The 20,781-nt window shown below is 36.8% G+C and overlaps 1 protein-coding gene across 1 annotated transcript in view; it reads left to right on the top strand.

The window, feature by feature from the left end:
- ENPP3 (ectonucleotide pyrophosphatase/phosphodiesterase 3) overlaps positions 1–18,840 on the top strand; it is a 45,882-nt gene extending 27,042 nt beyond the window's left edge. The window contains exons 15-25 of the mRNA XM_074580703.1: positions 2,456–2,583; positions 4,460–4,526; positions 6,057–6,144; positions 6,933–7,102; positions 7,213–7,264; positions 8,018–8,172; positions 12,136–12,271; positions 12,774–12,851; positions 14,807–14,939; positions 16,608–16,764; positions 18,297–18,840. Coding sequence (XP_074436804.1) covers positions 2,456–2,583; positions 4,460–4,526; positions 6,057–6,144; positions 6,933–7,102; positions 7,213–7,264; positions 8,018–8,172; positions 12,136–12,271; positions 12,774–12,851; positions 14,807–14,939; positions 16,608–16,764; positions 18,297–18,470 — 1,338 coding nt within the window. The 3' untranslated portion in view covers positions 18,471–18,840. The remainder of the gene's footprint in view (positions 1–2,455; positions 2,584–4,459; positions 4,527–6,056; positions 6,145–6,932; positions 7,103–7,212; positions 7,265–8,017; positions 8,173–12,135; positions 12,272–12,773; positions 12,852–14,806; positions 14,940–16,607; positions 16,765–18,296) is intronic.
- Positions 18,841–20,781: the final 1,941 nt, after the last annotated feature.

The following is a 20,781-nucleotide window of genomic DNA, read 5'->3' as shown; positions in this document are numbered from 1 at the left end:
TGACAAGGTCTCCCCTCAGCCTCCTTTTCTCCAGGCTAAACAACCCCAGCTCCCTCAGCCGCTCCTCATAAGACTTGTGCTCTAGACCCTTCACCAGCTTCATTGACCTTCTTTGGACATGCTCCAGCAGCTCAATGTCTTTCTTGTATTCTTGTATTTCTGGTACAAGCCAGGATGCTGTTGGCCGTCTTGGCCAGCTGGGCACACTGCTGGCTCATATTCAGCCGGCTGTCGATCAACAACCCCAGTTTTTTTTCTGCCGGGCAGCTTTCCAGCCACTCTTCCCAAGCCTGTAGTGCTGCATGGGATTGTTGTGACCCAAGTGCAGGACCTGGCACTTGGCCTTGTTGTACATCATACAATTGGCCTCAGCCCATCGACCCAGCCTGTCCAGGTTCTTCTGTAGAGCCTTCCTACCCTCAGACAGATCAACAATCCTGCCCAACTTGGTGTTGTCTTCAAACTTACTAAGGGTGCTCTCAATCTCCTCATCCAGGTTGTTGATAAAGATGTTAAACAGAACTCTCCCCAATACTGAGCCCTGGGGAGCACCACTTGTTACTGACTGGATTTAACACCATTCACCACCACTCTTTGGGTCTGGCCATCCAGACATTTTTTTACTCAGCAAAGAGTATGCCCCTTCAAGCCATGAGCAGCCAGTTGCTCCAGGAGAATGCTGTGGGGAACTTAAACTGCATGCTGTCTATGTATTGTCATAATTTTCCCTTCTTTTCTTCATTGCCAGTTTGTTTTCTGTTCCGTGACTAGTCCTAGTCCAAACAGTAGACAGATGTTCTGGTACTTTTACAATAAATGCTCTCAGCTTGGAAAAATGCTGGGCTGTCTCAGCTGGGTACATTTCTGATAAATGACCACTAGAGGTCTTACTTAAACCTGTTGAACAGTTCAGTTATGCGATATTCCATGCAGCTTTTGCCTTTTTGCTTGTAGTAGTAGCACTGAAGACCAACGGTCAGTGACAGTTCCTGTTAAATTTTTTCTTGATTCTAAATACATAAGAACACGTCCTTTATTCCCCAGCATCCAAAGCAGATGTAGGAGTATAATATCAATGTTTGGGAATAGCAGAAGGAGCTTTTTCAGTGCTACATCCCCTACCGCTTTGTACAATGTGGAGCCTGTCATATGAAGGAGCATTAGTGTGAGGGGAATAGCAAAATTTGCATGTTCTCAACTGCAGTTGAAACTGTAGCTGCTAATATTTACACAGATGTGACGTCTTTGCCTGATAGGAATAGCCTGTTATCAGGATATTTCCTCTTTCCTTTTCTATTCATAGTTAGAGTTTGTATATTTTGTCCCTTTCAAGTTCTTAGAATGAGGGTTTGAGGCAGAGAAGGGAGTTGTGTGTTGTGTATTAGTTGCTCATCAATAGACATAAAGTCATATTATATGTTGATTTCCTCTTTTTTTCCCTTTAATTAGACTATCATTTGTAGAATGACCTCCTCTCCTGGGCTAGCAATCCCACTGAATCCTTATTTTTCATGTTCCTGTATTCCACTGTGTTTCTTTGATGACTGTCTAGGCACACTTACTTTCATTTCACATGTTAATGTCATTCTGTGCAGAGTATACAGTCCTAGTACTTAGAGGTGAAGATGTCAGAGCAGACGCCAGGCATGGTATAGTTTGTACTGCCTGTGTGGTAAAACAGGTTCTCTGGCTTTCCCAGCTTCCTAGCAGCTCTTCCCTCAGCATTTTAGATGTTCTGGATTCTGATCAGGATTCCTGCTGGATTCCGGATCAGGAGCAACACTTCTGAAACATTGCCATGATGCTTACAGACAGCTGGAACGGCTTTTGATGGCTACATGTAATTAAATCTTTGCAGTATGTCATATGGTTGCCATTAGCCTCTCAACGCTGGACTCATTCATGGCATGCCTACTAACAGTTAAATTAACACATTAAATGTGTATGTAAAAGCTAAGGCCTTTAGCTAACAACTGAACACTGGATGTTTACATGACATGAGTCTTGCAACTAAAACCCTAGGCTGTGCTATGTTACGTATACTTGCTTTCCATTGTTATTTATTGAATGCTAAAGTAGTAGAAGATGGCAGAAATAAACTGCCAGGGAACTTTCTCTTACAGAGTGTAATCTTACATACTAGATGCCAGTGATGTTAGTATGAACGTATAGACTAAACATTGCTACTAAATGTCTTTCAGCCTTAGGAGTACTTTTACCACAGTAGTTGTGAACTTGCTATACGTGTTATACCAGTATATTTTCAAACAGTTCCAAAAAAAGCCATTGCTTCTTTGGGCCAAAAATGAGATCTGCAGGTTATCCAAGAAGCTATCTGTGAATAACGTGCTTTGTGCTTACATTCGCGTCACTAAGGTGTTTGTGGTAATTTTGAATGATGGGTTTATTTTTGATGCTGAGCAAAACTCGTGACTGGGCTCTCTCCTCTTCACAGTGCAAAAGATCCCCTCAGCACTTCAAGCCTTATCTTACACCTGACTTGCCAAAACGATTCCACTATGCTAACAACATTCGTATTGATAAAGTTCATCTTTTGGTGGATCGACAGTGGCTAGCTGTGAGGTAATATAATTTGTGTGACTGTTATCTTTCTTCATCCCATTCTCATCCTTTTCATTTCCTTCACTGATGCCTCGTTTCCTGTTTTGCTTCAGACTTGTTACCTTTCCATGTTTGTTACGTTTAAAATCTTATATGTATAAAAAGCAAATTTTCCTTATATGTAAAACCAAGAATGTATTATTAGTACAATTCAAATCTTAACAGTCTAATAAAAGAATCATCATTACTCTAGATCAAATGTTTACAGAAAAAAAAAGGAAGAAAAAAGAAAATAAAGAAATGAATACTACTACACAGAAAAAGTCTAAACACCTTCCCCCCAAAAAAAGACAACAAAAAACAAACCAAACCCAAAAAAGGCACTTAAAATCATTATACAAAGCCTTTCTAGTCCTTTTCTTGCTGTTACAGTCTACTGCCCTTCTGGGTCCTAAGGTTGACATCTTCAGCCTGGTGCATGTGTGGATACAGCCAGTAATCAGCATCGAGTCCTTCATTAGGAGGAACGTGATGTTGATGTTTCTCTTCCTCATTATGGGGTCCCTCCTATATGTATGCTGACACTACAGCTTGCTCGTTCTTCACTGGCCTGCTAGTTAACATTACATCTCAGTTCACTAGATATGGTGCATTCTACATGTGTTAGATATTTGTTCTTTGTTCTCTTCCTTGCCTCTAAGTCTGGTTTTGCTCAGTTCCAGATCTGCATTTCCTTAATTTACCATCGGTGGGTTGTTTCTAGCCTTGGGGGTTTCAATTCTACAGAATAACTAATTGTTAGTGCTATATGTATAAAAAACCTATGTATTTGCCATGAAAAGATAAACTGATAAGATAAAAAATTAGTCTTAACTGCCTCGTCATTACAAAAAATTGCAATAAGAGCTAATCAATAAAAAAATATCTCTAAGCAAGTCAAAAGCAATTCAGACAAGCCTTAGTCCTGAGGCTTTGAAAACTCAATACAAAGCCTGTGGTGTTACTAGCAATGCTGTATTTACTGAGCTACAGGGTTGTAGAAGGGGAAGCACAAGCCAACTTAGAATTTCAAGACTATTCAAATAGTAGAAAATGCCCTATCAGCATATGACTTGATTGTTTATTTTGATGCAACCAAATAATTGTCCTGGACATATAAAAAGAAATGCCCACTGAAAAATCTCATATTCAGCCTTTCTTAAACTGTGCTCAACTGTTCTTGTGCCTCTGAAAACAGGATACATTTGCTTGACAGCAGTGCATTGAATCAGTATGGGATGACTATCTCTATCTTTCCATTATCTCAGCAACGGGTAAATTAAAACAAGTGTTAGTCATTATAACCCAGACTATTCTGACGTGTTATTAATTCTATAATCACAGACATTCACATCTCTCCTTCACCCTTTAGAATCCATGGTGAAAACGCCCTTGTCTCGTAAGGCAAAATTCCTTGCAGTCTTATTTATATTGTTCTACAGACGCTAACAGCAGAGTTCTCCCATTATAAGCTTTCTATTAAAATGCAGATACCAAAGAATATAACTGAGGCATTCTTCCTAAGCAGATTACACCTATTCTGAAACACTTGTCCTGAAACTTGTAGATAGGTGAAGGCCTTAGTTCAAAAATAGCTATTTTTTCCATTTATTTTTAAAACAGATTGACTGTACACTCAGTAGCTACCTAGGATAATGTATTTCTATCCATAGCAATCTCTGTTACAGGAGAGAGAGATCTTCACCAAAGTGAACACTGGAAGAGCAAAAAGTACTACAATGTTATGCCAGAGTCAGTTCTTAAGACATGATCCAGAGCCCAGTGAGTCAGGGTAACTGTTATTAAGTGGTTCTATTTGCACCATTTTTATTTACACTATATGATGGTTTCTCCTTAGGGACAGACGTTACACAGCTTGTGATAGGGGTAACCATGGCTATAATAACGAATTTAAAAGTATGGAGGTAAGATGATTTCTATTAAAGTGTTATATATGTTATATGTTCTTATATAGAAAAACACAATGTACTAGGTGAACCACCAGAATATAGAATATTTGATAGTTTTTGCAGTATGCTTTTTCTTCCATGTCACCCAGACATGTAAACTGTGAACACATAGTGGGTCCACATATTCGCATTGTTTTTCATTGATGTGTACAAGGCCCACTTCCTTGGGACTCTGTGGGAAAACTTGTCAGGGTTTATCTTAACTGCATGGAGCCAGATAGACTACAGTAGACCAAGCATACCATGATTAGCTATGGGACACTGAATTCTTTCATTCTTTCATTCTTCTACTGAAGCAATGACTGAAAAAACTCCATAGGCTCTGGGAGTTCAGTTGACCATCTAAAAGCCTGTGTGCTCAAATAAACTAAATATCATTGTCTCTGCTTATCTTACAAGACTTAATCATATCATCAGAGAAAAAAAGTCATTAGTGTAACCTGTATGTTAGTAGAGCCTGTATTGCAGTTTCATCTCATTTTCACTTCTGGTTACAGTGAAAATATTTTGAGGTCTTGAGCTTTTGCTTTTTCATGTACTTTCTGTGATGTGAACCTTTAAGTAAGGTCTAGTACACCACTACTAGTCCCATGTCCTGTGCCTAAGAATCAGATTCTTCCAGATCTTCACAACTATATTAAAACCCTATGTCAATATTTTGATCAGAATGGTGCTGAATGTTTGTATGGAAAGAAGAGGTAAATTCTGGTTACTGTGCTAACCTTAATCATAGATAACTTTATGCTGGCGACACAATAACCGAGGAAATATTTTTTCTTTGTAAAGGAGCAAAATGTCCTAATGTCTTTTTAAAATAAATTAAAAATTCCTTTTCTACTTATAGGAACAGAAGGATATTATTTTAGAACAGATCATTGTCCTGTTTAGTCGTGTTTCCTGTATCTTATGGCAGGCAGCTCAGGAGCCTTATAAGTACTGATGCAGGTCTCTGTTGAGCTTGGGATGGGTCTCCACAGTTCCCTGCTTTTGCTTTAGCCACGGCTATAGGCTTAAGTGACCCAAAGATTTCTGAGAATGCAACATGAATTAAAATAAACAAACCAACCCCAACTCCCCAGTGTTTATATTTCTAGCTCAATATTGGCCTTTAGGTAGTGTCATGACTCTGCATTTGTTGAAATTGCATTGTTACTGCCTATTGCAATGAAAACATAAAAAGGTGTGCATTTGAAACATAGCAAACAATAATTTTCGTAAGTATGCATCAAAATATTAAAGAACACCCCCGGCCCCAACCTTATTCATTATATAGTTTAAGGTATCCTGAGAAATGAACTTACGTTTTGCATTTTTCTTCAAATTATATACAATGGGCAAACTTTGTGTTCTTTACCAGAACAATCCTGTATATTAACTGTGAAAAGACTGTATTTTGTTCAGTGTCCCTGTTTCTGTAAAAGGCAACTGAATTTTTTTTGAATTTGGATTCCTTTAGATAACAACTCTTGTTTTATTACAATCTAGGCTATATTCTTAGCATATGGCCCAAGCTTTAAAGAGAAAACAGAAGTGGATGCTTTTGAAAACATTGAGGTTTACAACCTTATGTGTGGTGAGTAGAAACAATCCAGTACTTTAGATGATAAACCAACAGTTTTTTCAAATACCATTGTTGTAAGAGCTAAGAGTAACTAAATATTCAGTGAATTCATGCAGAAGCTAGGTTTTTCATACAAAACACTGAAGCTGTGCTCTTTTGCCTCCTGTACAGTGCTAAAAATTAACTGCCAGAAATTGTTCTGCTTTGAAGGTTGTTTCTGATTGCAGAAGGAGTCCAGCGAAGAATCAGAGAGAAGCTCTCCTGCCATGTGGGCTTGCTGTTGAAATGATGCCTGTGGAATAATTTTGGGATAAGAATCTTGTAGAGAGTTACCGCTCTTGCGCATAACTTAAGATGGACCATTGCAGTCCCAGCAGTGAGCAATTAGGAAGTATATGCCTTGGAAAATATGGATTAAAGCATCACACAAAAATGTAATAGGCTAGTACACTTCACAATATGTTGCATTTGCAATCATATTTGTACTTGGCATTAAATCATCTAATCTTATGAATGTTATGGCCATGTATAAAACTGAATCAAAAGTACTCAAATACATAATTACCAAATCTTAATGCAGAGAACCTTCTTAATAGCAATGAACCTTCATACCTAGAAAATTGAAAGGTGATGGCAGGCATTACCATAATCATTTAGATAACTGAATAAGCTATTTCTTCTATATTTAGAATGAATGCATAGGAAAGGCATAGAATTTGAAAGATAATGACTTTTTAAAGTGACACTTAAGTCTTTACATAGCTTTAAAATATGTTTACAAATTTCAAATGTTTCAACAGATTTGCTGCATATTACACCAGCACCAAACAATGGAACACATGGCAGTTTGAATCACCTCTTAAAAAAACCTTTTTATAGTCCTTCACATGCAACAGAAGACTCATCTCCTTCTTCATGTCCAGTTTCCCATCTGATTCCCGCAGATGATCTGGGATGCTCGTGCAATAATGTAAGCAGTGGCTTCTGGGATCTTTTAATCGTCTTTGTCAAGTGTGTTCTCTTTTAATTGGTTTTTCTAAACTATGGATTCATTGTGAATGATTCTCTTATATTTTACAGACAACAGATGTTTTAGTACTAAATCAGAGGTTAAATCTCACCACAGAAGACAGTAAGTAGCAATTAATGAAAAGGACAGCAATATTTTTAAACCTGTGCCTGGTTTAGATTTTATATTATTGGTTTCAGTGGGAATTTTTGCAATATGAGTTACAATTTAAAGTCAAGTAGGACAGCCAAGTCAGAAGCATAATTTTTTTCATTTTTATTTGCATTTCTTTAAAAAAATGCTAATTGATACTGTTATAGCAACATTTATGCATAGGAACTGGATCTGAATCCCATTAAAATCTTGGAAAAAAACATACAGGTTTCAGTAGTCTTTGGATAATGCCTGAGCACTTCTAGGCTATATGCCATAACTCAGATTGCCCACCTTGTAACCATAATTTCTCCTTTCTCTGATCAAAAATTCCCATAGATATTTCTGTATGCTTTTATACGGGATTTCTGAAAATTTTAGGAAGAATTGTGATGCTTCCTAGCCAAATAAGATGTACATTTCACTCCACTGGCAAGACAAGTTCAAAAGATTTTTATTGCTATGAAACTGCAAAGAAACAAGAATTTGCAAGTCTGATACATTACATTGACTTATGTGTGTTAAACATAACGTGAAAACTATTTTCTACATTGTTATTCCACTCAGAAGCTAAGAGCTTAAGGAAACGCATGTCCATGTTTATTGTTGATTTTAATTGTATTTATTAATGTTTTAATTTACATTTTTCTCTGCTCTCTTAAACCTCCGTGCCATCCAAAATGTTATAGAAGAATGAATCAATAATTATTGCTTAAATTCTAGTAAAGAAGGCAAACTCGTATCATTTGCCATATGGGAGACCCAAAGTTCTTCAGAAGAAAAATGTCTATTGCCTCCTTTCGCATCATCAGTACGTGAGTGGATACAGCTATGATATCTGGATGCCACTGTGGACTGCATACACTGTTAATAAGCCTGTAAGTTATCAAATATCTGTACTATTCCTAAATATATAATATAACATATTGAAAATGTGGTTCATTCATCAGGAATCCTGGTTAAGGACTGGTGGATATCATGTGACCTAAGGCCCTTATGACTGAAAAAGTGTCTTTAATATCTTTTAAGTTTCAACTATCTTAAAATATTGTTCAAAAAAATGTGAATGACCATCTGTTAGAGACACAAAAGATATAGAACAGAGCTGCTGGTAAGCTGGTTCCATTAAGCCTGTTCTGGAAAAGGGATAAGTTGTCAGGACAGTGCTCTGTCTTGCCTGACAATTCCTGAGGAAAAGGTGGACGTGATTTCCAAAATCAGAAGCTTTAAGCTTTTCTATGAATATCACGATCTTTTTACTACTAACAAACCTTTGTACAACTCTGCAAGACAGTTTGTGCTAATGCATATTTCTGTATGTTCTGATTATTTGCTCTCTGTTACATTATATAATTTCTAAAAAATGTAATAATAGCTGAATGAACCTCTGAGAGTTCAAAGGTATGTGGGTCTGGAATAAATTGTTTGAGTTTTCAAGGTCAATAAAATAGTGGACGTTCATGGGCTTAATTCCCCCTATAATTTGACACTTTTTCTAACTTGCCCTGAGGAAATATCTTTTATACTGATTTTTCTGTCTGAAGAGAACTGTTATTGATGAGTACATGATTTCTTATTTTATCAGTACAAATATGGGGAAATTATTTTAATCAAATATATGCTGCCAGAATGTTAGTATTTCAGAAAGTTTTACTCCATATTTTCTACTGATTTTCACGATCTGAGTGAAGGATCACAAATCTAACCCTAAGAAGGCTTAAAGTCAGTGAAACAAATGTCCATTTCGACAAAGATTATTTTTACTTCATCATATTTGAAGATCTGCTTTTCTAGCTTACTATGAAAGTGCATGTCCCAAACGAAAACCAGTTAATTGTGGGCAGGCTTTTTTCTGATTTTGCTTTGAAAAGATTAAAAAGTTCCACCAGAGCTGGGATCTTTTTAATATTTCATCACCAGCAGCAAAAAATCAAAAAAAGCACATAACTTTTCAGACATTTTCCTTTGTTAAAAACCAAATTCTCAGTTGGAAAAGAAGTGCATAAAGTTCTTGCCTATTATAGCATGTAAATCAACAGAAATACATATTTGTGGGAGTTTCTTATAGTGGTTTCTGCAACATTGCGGGAAGCAGTGGGTGACTGAGACTGAAGTATTGGAGGGCACAGTTCACAGCAGACTGATACAATGATGTATGTTTTCTATAGAAAGAATAAGAAAGAATAAATTTCCTCTGTAATACTTTCAGAGACACAACGGTGAAAAGTTATAAGTGTAAGAGCTCACTCACTGACTTACCTTAGAGAATAAGCTGACATCATGATTTTTTATTACAACATGTGCTAATCAAGAGAAAAAAGCTGTATAAATTATAGCAGCTGTAGAAGGACAGAGGGATAGAGCTAATGCCTTTGACTGTAAGCTTTGGCTACAATACTTGGGAATGACAGGAAATTGCAATTTCTACAGAATTTTTATTGCATCCTAGGTTATTTATGTTGTAGATAAAGCCTGCACAGTGATTTATACAATTTGTGATTTATACAATTTGTAAGGTGGGGCATTTCTTGACATTAGGTAGCTATAAAGAAGGGCTTAAACAGTAAGATAGATGATGCGAGCTGGAGTTTTGCTGGTTTTATGTGGTTTGGAAGTTTTGAAACTGGGCTGGCTGGCTGATCAAGCCCACACAGTATCAATGCACCTGCATGTGATATCAGAATCAGGGATATTATGAATAATATGTAGTTACAGATCTTAAATAAATGATGTCAGATAGAGTTTTGGTTACTTAATATTCTCAGTCAAAGGAGAATTTAAGATTGAAGGACATGTATTTTCTTGAGGTTTTATACTTATCTGCTCTGGAGGAAGGCAGATTTTCTCACAAAAAGGTAGTCCGTCCACCTGCCTGCAGACAGCTGTGGACTTTAAATAGCTTTTCTGTACAGAATCACTGAAGTTTACTGTAAAAATATATTAAAATATATAAAAACCTAATCTGTCCCGCAAAGAGGTGAAAACAGCAATGAGAACTTGCATCACTGAGATTTTTGTAACTAAAGCCCAGTGCACTGGGGATTATGGTAGTTTTGTTTTTTATAGTGTAGTATTTTTTCTTCTTGACTACGAAAAAAGATTCCTGGAGATGGCTGAAGTTGACATGACAGACCAGAGCAGGTGCCTAAAGTCTGTCACGTAATGCAAATAACTAATGTTATTAATGTATATAAAATAACTCATGTTGCTTCTTAACATTAATCACTAGCTAGTCAAAAGAAAATAACCAGCATCAGAAAAGGTGATGTGACAGGCAAAGCCGTTTTTCAGTTGTAACCATTTCCTTCAGAAGACATTATGGTTCTCTGACCTGAAAGATAAGGAGCCAAAGGGTTAAAGCTGTTGAACTGGCAATGAAAGTTTTCTTCTGATTCTGAAGTTTTGAGGTGGTGGCTATCACTGTCAAGTTCTCAATTCTTAATAAATAACCACAGCTTGTTTGAGAATCATTCTATTCTTATTCATAGACAATCTGTTTAAAAATAGCTTATTCCTCTATTTTGAGGAAAAGAAATGAAGAGACATAGCAGAGTGAGTGTGTTAGTTCACAGAGGAATCTGGAGTTGCATTAACTGTTGATCTTGTACTAAAAGGTGACACAGACACAGCTATTCTCGTCTCTCAACAGCTTTTGATATTGTTTACTTGCTGACTTGTAGATCCTTGAAAAAACAAGATGAAGTATTCTTAGAGTGGTTGCTTTTTAAGTATTTTGAGAGTTTGTAGGTTCATTATGAATTCTTATTTCTTCAGTTGGAGAATTTTTATCTGTGACGTCCAATGGAAATAGCCATGAGCAGCCTTCATCTCTTAAACATATAGGAGTGTTTGTGAAAATACAGGTTATATGATGTATTACATATGTGACGGACAGGCAGCTCTAAAAGACTGCCCTCTGTATATACTGTGGTATATATAGTTTCCATTAATATATAACCTAACTATAATATGGGCATCATAAAAGTAAGTAAAGAAGTTAAATCAAGGAGTACAAAGAGGCACAAGAAGAACATTCCAGTTCTTTATTTCTGCTCAGTTTTAATTGATCAAAAAAAAAATTGTACTGAAAATCAGTGTAAATGTTTAACCACTGTTTATAAAGGTATAAAGCAAATAAATATGTTCCATTCTTACCAAAATGAAAATAAATTACATGTAAATGAGTATGAAAAAGAAAATGCAGTTAAACACAGAGAAGCATATTCTGACGTTCTAGTTAATGTTATCGTAAAACTACAATAAAGGTTATAGAAAAAAAGGTTAAGGTAGAAACAATTATACTCATCAGAATCACCTTTGGCCAGATCTTAGCTAGTGTGCATGTTAATTTATCTTAGTTGAGTTAGTAAAGCTAGCCAGTAAAATGTACTGAATTTGCTATGCATTTATTTAGCTTAAACTCTTCATCAACACAGACTCTTATTATGGAGATAGCAATCTCAGATGCTAAGATGAGGTTATAGTGTCATCTTTATATACTAGCTGCTTTCCAGGAGGATGTGACATCAAGTTTGTGTTTCCAGAAATATGTAAAAGTGACGAATGAGCCAAAGTTGTCACCTGTTTTTGCCTAAGGTATAACCTTATTTTGCTACTACAATTTTACGTGCTGCATAAGGATTTCCCTGAATTACCTAAAAACAGAAGTAGAGGAAAAACACTAGTCAGAAAACATCAGTGTCCCTTACTTTCATTGACCTGATTCACTATGAAAATAGGAGAATATTCAGTGAAGTCCGTTCTAGAAAGTTAAAACCATACAAAGCATTGGGTTAGCCACAGCTGTGGGTGTAATACTTTTTTTTTTTCCCTTTTCACAGGAAAACACATCTCCTCTTCCTCCCACTGTTTCAGACTGTCTGCGGGCTGATGTTAGAATCCCTGTTGCTCGGAGCCAAAATTGTTCCAACTACCCAGAAGAGCTGACCTTTACCCACAGTTTCCTCTATCCTCCCAGTGAGCATGGTTCTTTTTATAGCTAGAGCTTAGAAAGTCTTAATCAGCTGGATGTGGGTTTATGTTTAAACATAAACCCAAACACCAACACAAACTTCTTTGGATCAGCATGTTGGGCAGAAAAAGGCTTCCAGTGTTTGTAGACTGACCAAAAGCAGGACTTGCGCTTAAATATTTTCAGTTTAGAAAATTTATGTTTTTCTTTAAAAAATGGAACAACTTGAATGTGATGAAAACTGGTTGGAAAGATGTAAAGGGTTGGAGTGAAGGGCTGTCCCTCATCCTCTGTATGAATATTCATTTCCTATTGTCAAATTTGATAATTAATTTCTTGAATAGATTGTACAAATAAATTTGGACATATGTTTGTAGAAGGATCATACATTCATGCTCAAATGTAAAATGCAATTGAATTACATGTACCTGCAATTTATAGTGACCTAGGAAGCAAATTCGTCTTTGTATAGTATTTCATTAGTTTATACTTTGTTCTTTTATATAGACTTCAATTCATCTGCTCTTGAACAGTATGATGCCTTACTCACCAGCAATATTGTTCCCATGTATAGAGCTTTCAGAGGTAGGTTGCAAAGTTTTGATTAATTTTGATTAATTTTCTGTAATTATCGTTCTGGATTTGATAAAGTTATGACAAGGACTTAAAAACATTAATGCATGACCTGCAGTATATCCAATATATCTTGTGCAAATATATTCAAAACTTTTTAGAAGTAGATGTGTGAAATTTTAAATCACACTTACGTAAGTTAATTTTTTTTTTCTGTGTATAGTCCTGTCTGACCTCTGCTTAGGTATACCTGTTCACTTTTGAATTTTCTCTTCATCTCCTGTGTGCTGTCCTAATATGAAATGCTAACTATGAAACTCATGGGTTTATGCTCAAGGTGAATGAAAATGGCACTTTTTCTTTCCTTTTGCGAGATCTCAAGAGAGGACAAGACAAAGTTTGTAAACAATGTCCCGATACAGTGCCTGTTTCATCAAGCAGAAACTCAAACCAGACAATATTGATCTTGGGATATTTACTTCGGGCAGATGTTTCTATTACAAAAGTGCAGTAAGCTACTGTCCTGGTTTCAGCTGAGATAGAGTTAATTTTCTTTCTAGTGGTTGCTGTGTTTTGAGATTTGGTATGAAAGGAATGTCAATAGTGCATATTGTTTTAGTTGTTGCTAAGTGAAGTTTATACCAGTCAAGGTCTTTTTCAGCTTCTCATAGAAGCTGAGAAGGAGCCTAGACAGAACAATAGAACGGCTGATGGAATATTCTGTTCCATAGACATCATGCTCAGTACATAAATGGGGATTGGCCGAGGTGGGGAGGAATCCATGATCTCTGCTTGAGTCAAGCTGGGCAACCAATTCACTGCGTGCTGGGAGTGACCTGTGTCTTGTATATTCTTTTATCATTATTATTATTATTGTTATTTTCCTTTAATGTTATTGTTCTATTAAACTGTCTATCTCAGCCCACAAGGATTTTGTTTTCCTTCCCTTTCCTCTCCTTTTCTCCCTCTTCTCCCTACCCTTCCAGAGGGGAAAGGGGGAGTGAGCCGTCAGCTGTGGCTGCATGGTCCTAGTTGCTGGATGAGGTTAAACCACAACAGCTACATTAACTCTTTCCATCCAGCCTGACTCACATTGTTCATAACCACTGATAAGAAATTTTCTAAAACTGCATGTTATCCTCTTAGGCCCAGGTCATTTTAGATAGGAAGAGGAATTGTGTAAGGAAAAAGATGGAGGAAAAGCGATGATTTAACTACCTGTCTAATGCATTCAGATCTGATGTATTCATTCACTCATGCCATATGAAAAACAGAGACCTAAGTGGCTTTAATCTTCCAAGTAAATCAAAGACATTATGAAAAATCCAGTTTTCCAAGAAAAAATCGACAAGAGATTTAAACATACAAGAAGTTACTCTAGACCATAAGCAAGAGGTAAATCATAGGGGATGCCCTCAACCCCCCAAATCCATCTGTTTTTTACTGTCTTGATAGCTGTAAATATTTGAATAGTCTTATTAGCTTATATCGTACAAATTGTATTTTCTCAAAATAACAAGTGTGAAATAAGCCAAATTGCCTGGTGATATTTGGCGTGAATTCAGTAGACTTAACTCTCAGGTGGTAAATATTCCTCTCAGAAAGCCATTACCTCAGTCCTTACTAATTGACACAGTTGCAGGTGCTAGCAGATAGGCCAGAAAGGAAGACCCCCTCAGCTCTAGAATTGTAGCTTCAGCATTAGATCGAATGTGTTACCTCCAGTAGTGTAACGGACCTTACAGAGCTGTAATAGCATTTACCGTGGCTCTTTCAATGGCGACTGAGAATATGCCCCTTCTGATGAAATCCAAATTTTGTGTAACAAAGAGTTGACTTTGCAGGCAGTTTAGTTTGGAACTTTTTATTATTAATCTATAGTGAAAAAGGAAATATGTTCTTTTTCTTTAGTGGTGAAATAACTTCAAATTTATGTTAAATATGCTTATATTTTCTTTTAATGACAGATATATGGGACTATTTCCATAATGTGCTTCTACGGGAGTACGCTAGAGAAAGGAATGGAGTAAATGTTATCAGTGGACCAGTGTTCGATTACAATTATGATGGCCATTTTGATACGCTTGACGAAATTAAGCAGTAAGTACATGGAAAAGCCAGAAGTGAAACTCCAGGTTATTTCCTACTGTATTTCCACACAAACAAATTTCTATTCAAAAAGAACTGGAAACAAGTATCACAGAGAATGGAGCATTCCCTTTATAATACTACATCCACTGTTTCTCATACAACATCAAATACTATATGGTACTATAGAAGTTGAAGTTCCAGTAAAGAGAAAAAAGCCTTGCAGTTACATTGTATCTATGTACATGCACAGATACAGACCAGTAATTTGTTTCCCGAACTTATGCTGAGTTTTTTGGGCCTCTGCAACAGAAATACTGGGAGAATATGCGATACCTAAACCTGCAGATGTCCTTAAGCATAATTTTATCGCTTTTGTGTTGTGCTCACTCACCTGTTTGGTTTTTCCCTCTGTTGTCTCAAACTGATGTGTTTTATCAAAGGTCAGATTTCTGTGTTTGCCTTCAATCGATCATGTAACCGGCAATGTAAAGTGTAACGTTCGTGAGTGGCATCTTTGCATGGCTGTGGCTTACACAGGTCACTTGAAGGTCTGACAAGTTCTAGGTACATTTTAGTCAGCTCTGGTAGCATAAAATACATTTTAAAATTTATCTGTTTGTAGAAACAGGAGTAAGAGAAGACTTACATAAAAAAAAAAAATCTATAAAAGAGAAATATAAAAGGTAAAGACCAATTATTTATGTTAGTGAATGAGGACAGCAAGAGGAAAAAACAGGATAAGAACAAACAACTTAGACTGTTCCAAATACGGGGGAAATGCCTTGTGACAGTAAAAACACTTTAGTAGAAAAGTGCTGGGAAATCTGCACAGCTGAATTTGTCACTGGAGATGTTTTATTCAAGGCTAGACTTAATACCACATCTGTCAAAACTGGTTTGAGAATGGGAAAATCAGCTCTGCCACGAAGTAGGAGGGTGGAAGGGAGGAGAGACTAGAACTTCCTTCCAAGCAGAATGCTGTAATAGCCAGTCGACCACATAATGTTGTCTACAGTTTGGAATAAGCATGTTTTATTCAGCACGGTTAGTCATTCATAGGAACCCGTATAACGATTTCAGTGATGGTGTTTGGTTGAATACTGAAGATGTACAGCGAATTTGGGAAGCATTCAGCTCCTCGAAAGTTTATACACAAAAGTGACGAGGTTCGCAGAATAGCCAAAAAAGGGAGGCGAAGACATTTTGAATCAGGTATCCTAAACTGGTTTCTATAGCACATAGCCACAAGTCATCATTCTGGCATTTCTTGCTGTCAAGGAACCTGAGGCTAATTTTCTCGTCACTCTTCTCCAGTTCAGTTTCATGTGGTTGAAATTCTTAATGTAATGAAGGGCAAACACGATGCTCTATCCTGCCTCCTTAAGATGTAAAGATCTCTGGCTTTGGAAAAATAGAATGTTGACCATGTAAGCAATCCTACTGGTTTCAGTGGTACCGCTTGTGCAAAAGGACTAATCCATGCGTGTTTGGCTGTTCATGAAACAGATAGTGAGGCTGCCTATCCCATCAGGTATTTATTTCAATTATAAAATAAATAAAAGTCATATAGTAGTGGAAGATCTATGCTGAGATCAATTCTATAAATTACTAATGGCATCAGTGTTTTTAATACTTGATATCCAGATAAATTCCTTATCCCTTATGTTTGTTTTGTAGGCATGTAAACAATACAGAAATCCCTGTCCCAACCCATTACTTTGTGGTTCTGACTAGCTGCAAGAACAAGTCCTATACTCCACTGAACTGTTCAGGCTCCTTGGATGCTTTGTCTTTTATCATTCCTCATCGACCTGACAACACTGAAAGCTGTGCTGTAAGTATAGTTCTATGCTCCTGTGTGCCAGTGAGCTTTGTGAACTGATTCCCAGTGGGATCCAGTCATCTGGAGAATCTTTAGAAGTCTACGTGTTTAATGAATTCGTTCTCCATGAGCTGAGAGTGAGTTGAGAGCTAAAGTGATGACTAGAAGTGGAAGAAGCTCCAGGAGAGGTAGTTGGAAACTAATGAACTGTTATGAAGCAAGGAAGAAGAAGAAAGGAGGGTTTGATAGGAGGACTTGGAAATGCTGTCACCTGAGAAGAGCTGAGAACAGCAGCACAGCCAACAGGGTGATGAGATAGCTTTATGGAAGACTGCAGCATAAACTTACTCCAGAGGTATCAGAGGACTTTGAGTGTACTCCCTTCAGTGTAGCTAGAATTCCTTCAATCCTTTGTTCCACCTTTATCAAAATTAGGCAGTAGGCATTTAGGTAGATAGTCCCACAGTTGAAATTCATACTTGAGTGAAATAAAATCTATGCTTACCACTAAGAGTGTAAATCTCATGTTTTGTAGCAAGCAAAATAAGTTAGCTGAGTGTAATATGTATCATTAAGCCAGCTGAGTGTTCCATAAATTCCGGGATGCAGAAGGTTCCTTTGCTCAATGCGTGTATCAGAGTCTCCCCACAGAGAAGTATAGCGGCACAGACTTGAACTGGCCCTCAAAGCAATACAATTTTGTTTATTTAGTTTATTTATAACTTTGAACTCATAACTCCAGGCAGGTGCAAGCTTGCACCGCTTAGAAACAACTTGGGTGTCTCCACTTTTGTGGTGTGGATAATCCACAACTGCCCAGTCATCTTTTTGGTTCTTGAGAGTTGACTAACTCTCTAATAAACAAAATAAACAATTGGATTGAATTATTCTCTATACTTTAGAAACTAACATCTATTATTTCTAAAGTTTAGCAACAGCCCCCAAATATCATTGTATTTTATATTTATTGTGCCTTGCAGTGACATAAATTTAGTGAACAATTTGTGTCAGAATCAGATATTGGAAACCGAAAAGGAAATTACCATCTGTTTGCAAAACAACTTTGTAGTAAAAGAAGTGAACAATAACATTTTTGATTGATTACTGCTTAGTTGTTTTTGCTATCTAGCAATAATTATTGCTGTCCGACAATCAAGACTGAGCTGCTGCAAGGACTTTGTTCAGGTTGCCAGGTGGCTGTTGTTTGGCTAGCCTGAGCCCTGCAGCTAATTTATACTGTAACTAAAACTATCCTTACTTGTGTGTTTAAAATATGACTCAACTGTTCTTTGTAGTTAAAAGTCATACTTGCCATTTCAGCATAATTTTGAAAGTGGGAAGAGGGGACATCCATTTGACTCTGTTTAAATGAGATCCCTAAATGCAAGGCTGCACAGATGTCTAGGAAAACCTGAAAGAAGTTTTACCAACTGGAGGCCTTTAGTGTGTCAAACCAGTTCAAACACTGGTTATTGTCTAACACCACCACCAAACAACAGAGTGCCTTTTATGCATTTGAACATTGTTCTTGTTTATTTTGGCAGGAAAATAAGTCACCTTCTGAATGGGTTGAAGAAAGAGTTCAGGCTCATTCTGCACGTGTTCGGGATGTGGAGCTGCTAACTGGGCTTGACTTTTACCAAGAAAGAGCGGAACCCATCTCTGAGATCCTACAGCTAAAGACATTTTTGCCAATATTTGAGACTGAAATTAACTGAGTATCTGTTAAAAAAGTGTCAGTGCTTGGAAGAAAGCAAATTTAAGTGATTTAACTTTTTTCCTTGCTAAAGTATGTAAGAAACATGACTACAGCTCTTCTGTGGGAAAACACAGTTAGAGGAGCTAATTTCTTTTTTCAAATTCATGTTCTTCAGTCAAGTGTTTTGTGCCAACAGAATAAAAATTACCTAAAGCAATTTAAATCATCATTGCTGAGCAAATCTTTCAAAACAGAGAATATTTTATCAGTAGTGGTTCGAAAAAAATATCTGCAAAAGGAGTGTGTTTCATAGTAGAGAAACCCCAGAATTGCAAACTGCATGGAAAATATTTCTATAATAGAGCTGGAAAATACAACAGTTTGAGAGGAGTGTAGGTGGTTTTCCCCTTGTGTTTATCAGAGAGGTTATGGTTATCTAATACTAGTATGTCCTGAAATGTTCTGAATTTCTCTTTCTCACCTATTAATTCAAATGGAAACTGCTATTTATTTAGAAAACATATTCAGACTTCCAAAAAGTTTGTCTATAATGGAAGTGTCTTCTATGATTATTGCCTGTGTTTTCCACTTGGGTTAATTCATTACGCTAGTAACAAGTGAAGTGAAGTCAGAGTAAATGAGCTATATTCTGTAGCCTTCAGAAGTCTTCAAGCATTCTCAACATGAAGAGGTAAAAAAAATGCTCTAGCTGGAGGAATGTTGTCTGGATATTTACCTGTATTTGCAACGATTTCCAAGTGCCTGACAATACCTAAATGTTTGTGTCTATTTTAAAACAGCTAAACCTGGGATTAGAGCACAAAATTGGTGGTGACATCTGAAAAATAGTCAGTGTGCCTTTCCATAGTGACTTTATTCACAGAGACTCTTTACCTCATACTGTGCTGGGACAAGCAGTGGAAATTCCCGGATTCTGCTATTACAGAAATGTCACGCGTTAACTGAGTGTTGAGCTGACGTTCTCCACTGAAAATGCTGCTAAACGCAGGTATGAATAACAGCAGGCAATTGACCATTTGTCAGATTTATAGGGACAGTGGGGGAGTTTTAAAGAAACATGTCAAAAATTATTTCAATCTGTAACGAGTTGTGGACTGAAGGAGATATGTCTATGTGAAAAAGGAAGCTTTAAAAGCCTGTAAAAAACCCAAACCCAAACCACCACGGGCCATTTTTTCTCCACATCTCAGATGATCAGTGTATGTGCATACACTCCAAACATAGCTTAGCACTATATATCTTACATCAAGATATGGGACCAAGCTGAATGTCAAGATTTGTATCTTTGGTTAAACCATTACTCCTTGAACATGGAATTGTATTTGACCCTGCAACACTGTGGCATCTGAGTTTGTCCATCGAAATTGGAGATTTCTTCTAAACTGCCTCAATTAAGAATACAGTTGATTTTTCACTGCGTAGTAAATCATACCCTAACTCTAGTGAATGAATCTACATAAAACATACTAATTCAGGCATGTAAATTAACTACTCTAGAATCATAAAAATAATTTCAGAGATTAGAAGGAACAAACAGTTTCTTAAGAGTATAATATTTGGTTTGTCTACATTAGAAATTTAAAGTAGAACTAGCTTGATTGATGTGATGTTGTTGTGACTTGATATATTTAAATTTTAATTAACCCCTGTATCACCAACCACGGCAGCAATACAAGCTTCGGGCCAATACTCTAGTTCAATTACGAAAGCAGATTTCTGGTGTGGATATGCCTTTGTGAACAGTTGCACTTGTGTTTGAATTATGTGTATCTCTGGGTACCTGCATGATGAAATAATGTCTTCGAAATTTGCCCAGACTTCTGAAAATGAATTTCATCCATGCTCTCACACACGACAGGTACTGGACTTAAGTAGCTGCAAAATTAATTCGCTGTCCGCCTTCAGAAGGTTCTTTAATATTCTTCTTTATCAAAATGTCTAGCGTCCCCCCCTGCAAAAGCACCAACCCTGCTGATAAAAGTTGGCCCCTTCTGCACGAAGATCCCTGCCTATCAGGCTGACAAAACCTGTATTTCTCATTCAGTAGTTGTATAGCATCTAACATGAGAGGATCTTCATCACGTATTTGAGTTTTACACAAACTTTTGTGGTAATGGAGTCTGAAGTTGCAGTTACTCTAAGAAAGCAAATATGAAAGTGGTTCTGCTATAGTCATGTTTATTTCCCCTACTATTTATTCAGCTGTGATAATATATCTAGCATTCAAAAGTGTAGTGGGTCATTTACAGATAAAATTATGGAGATTGCATAGGAATATCTAAGTGAAAATCTTCTGCGAGTAAAGGACT

Source organism: Larus michahellis, chromosome 3 (genome assembly GCF_964199755.1).
Source record: "Larus michahellis chromosome 3, bLarMic1.1, whole genome shotgun sequence".
Lineage (NCBI taxonomy): Eukaryota > Metazoa > Chordata > Aves > Charadriiformes > Laridae > Larus > Larus michahellis.
The sequence above is the reverse complement of the archived record's forward strand: the minus strand, read 5'-3'. Positions and strand labels throughout refer to the sequence as shown.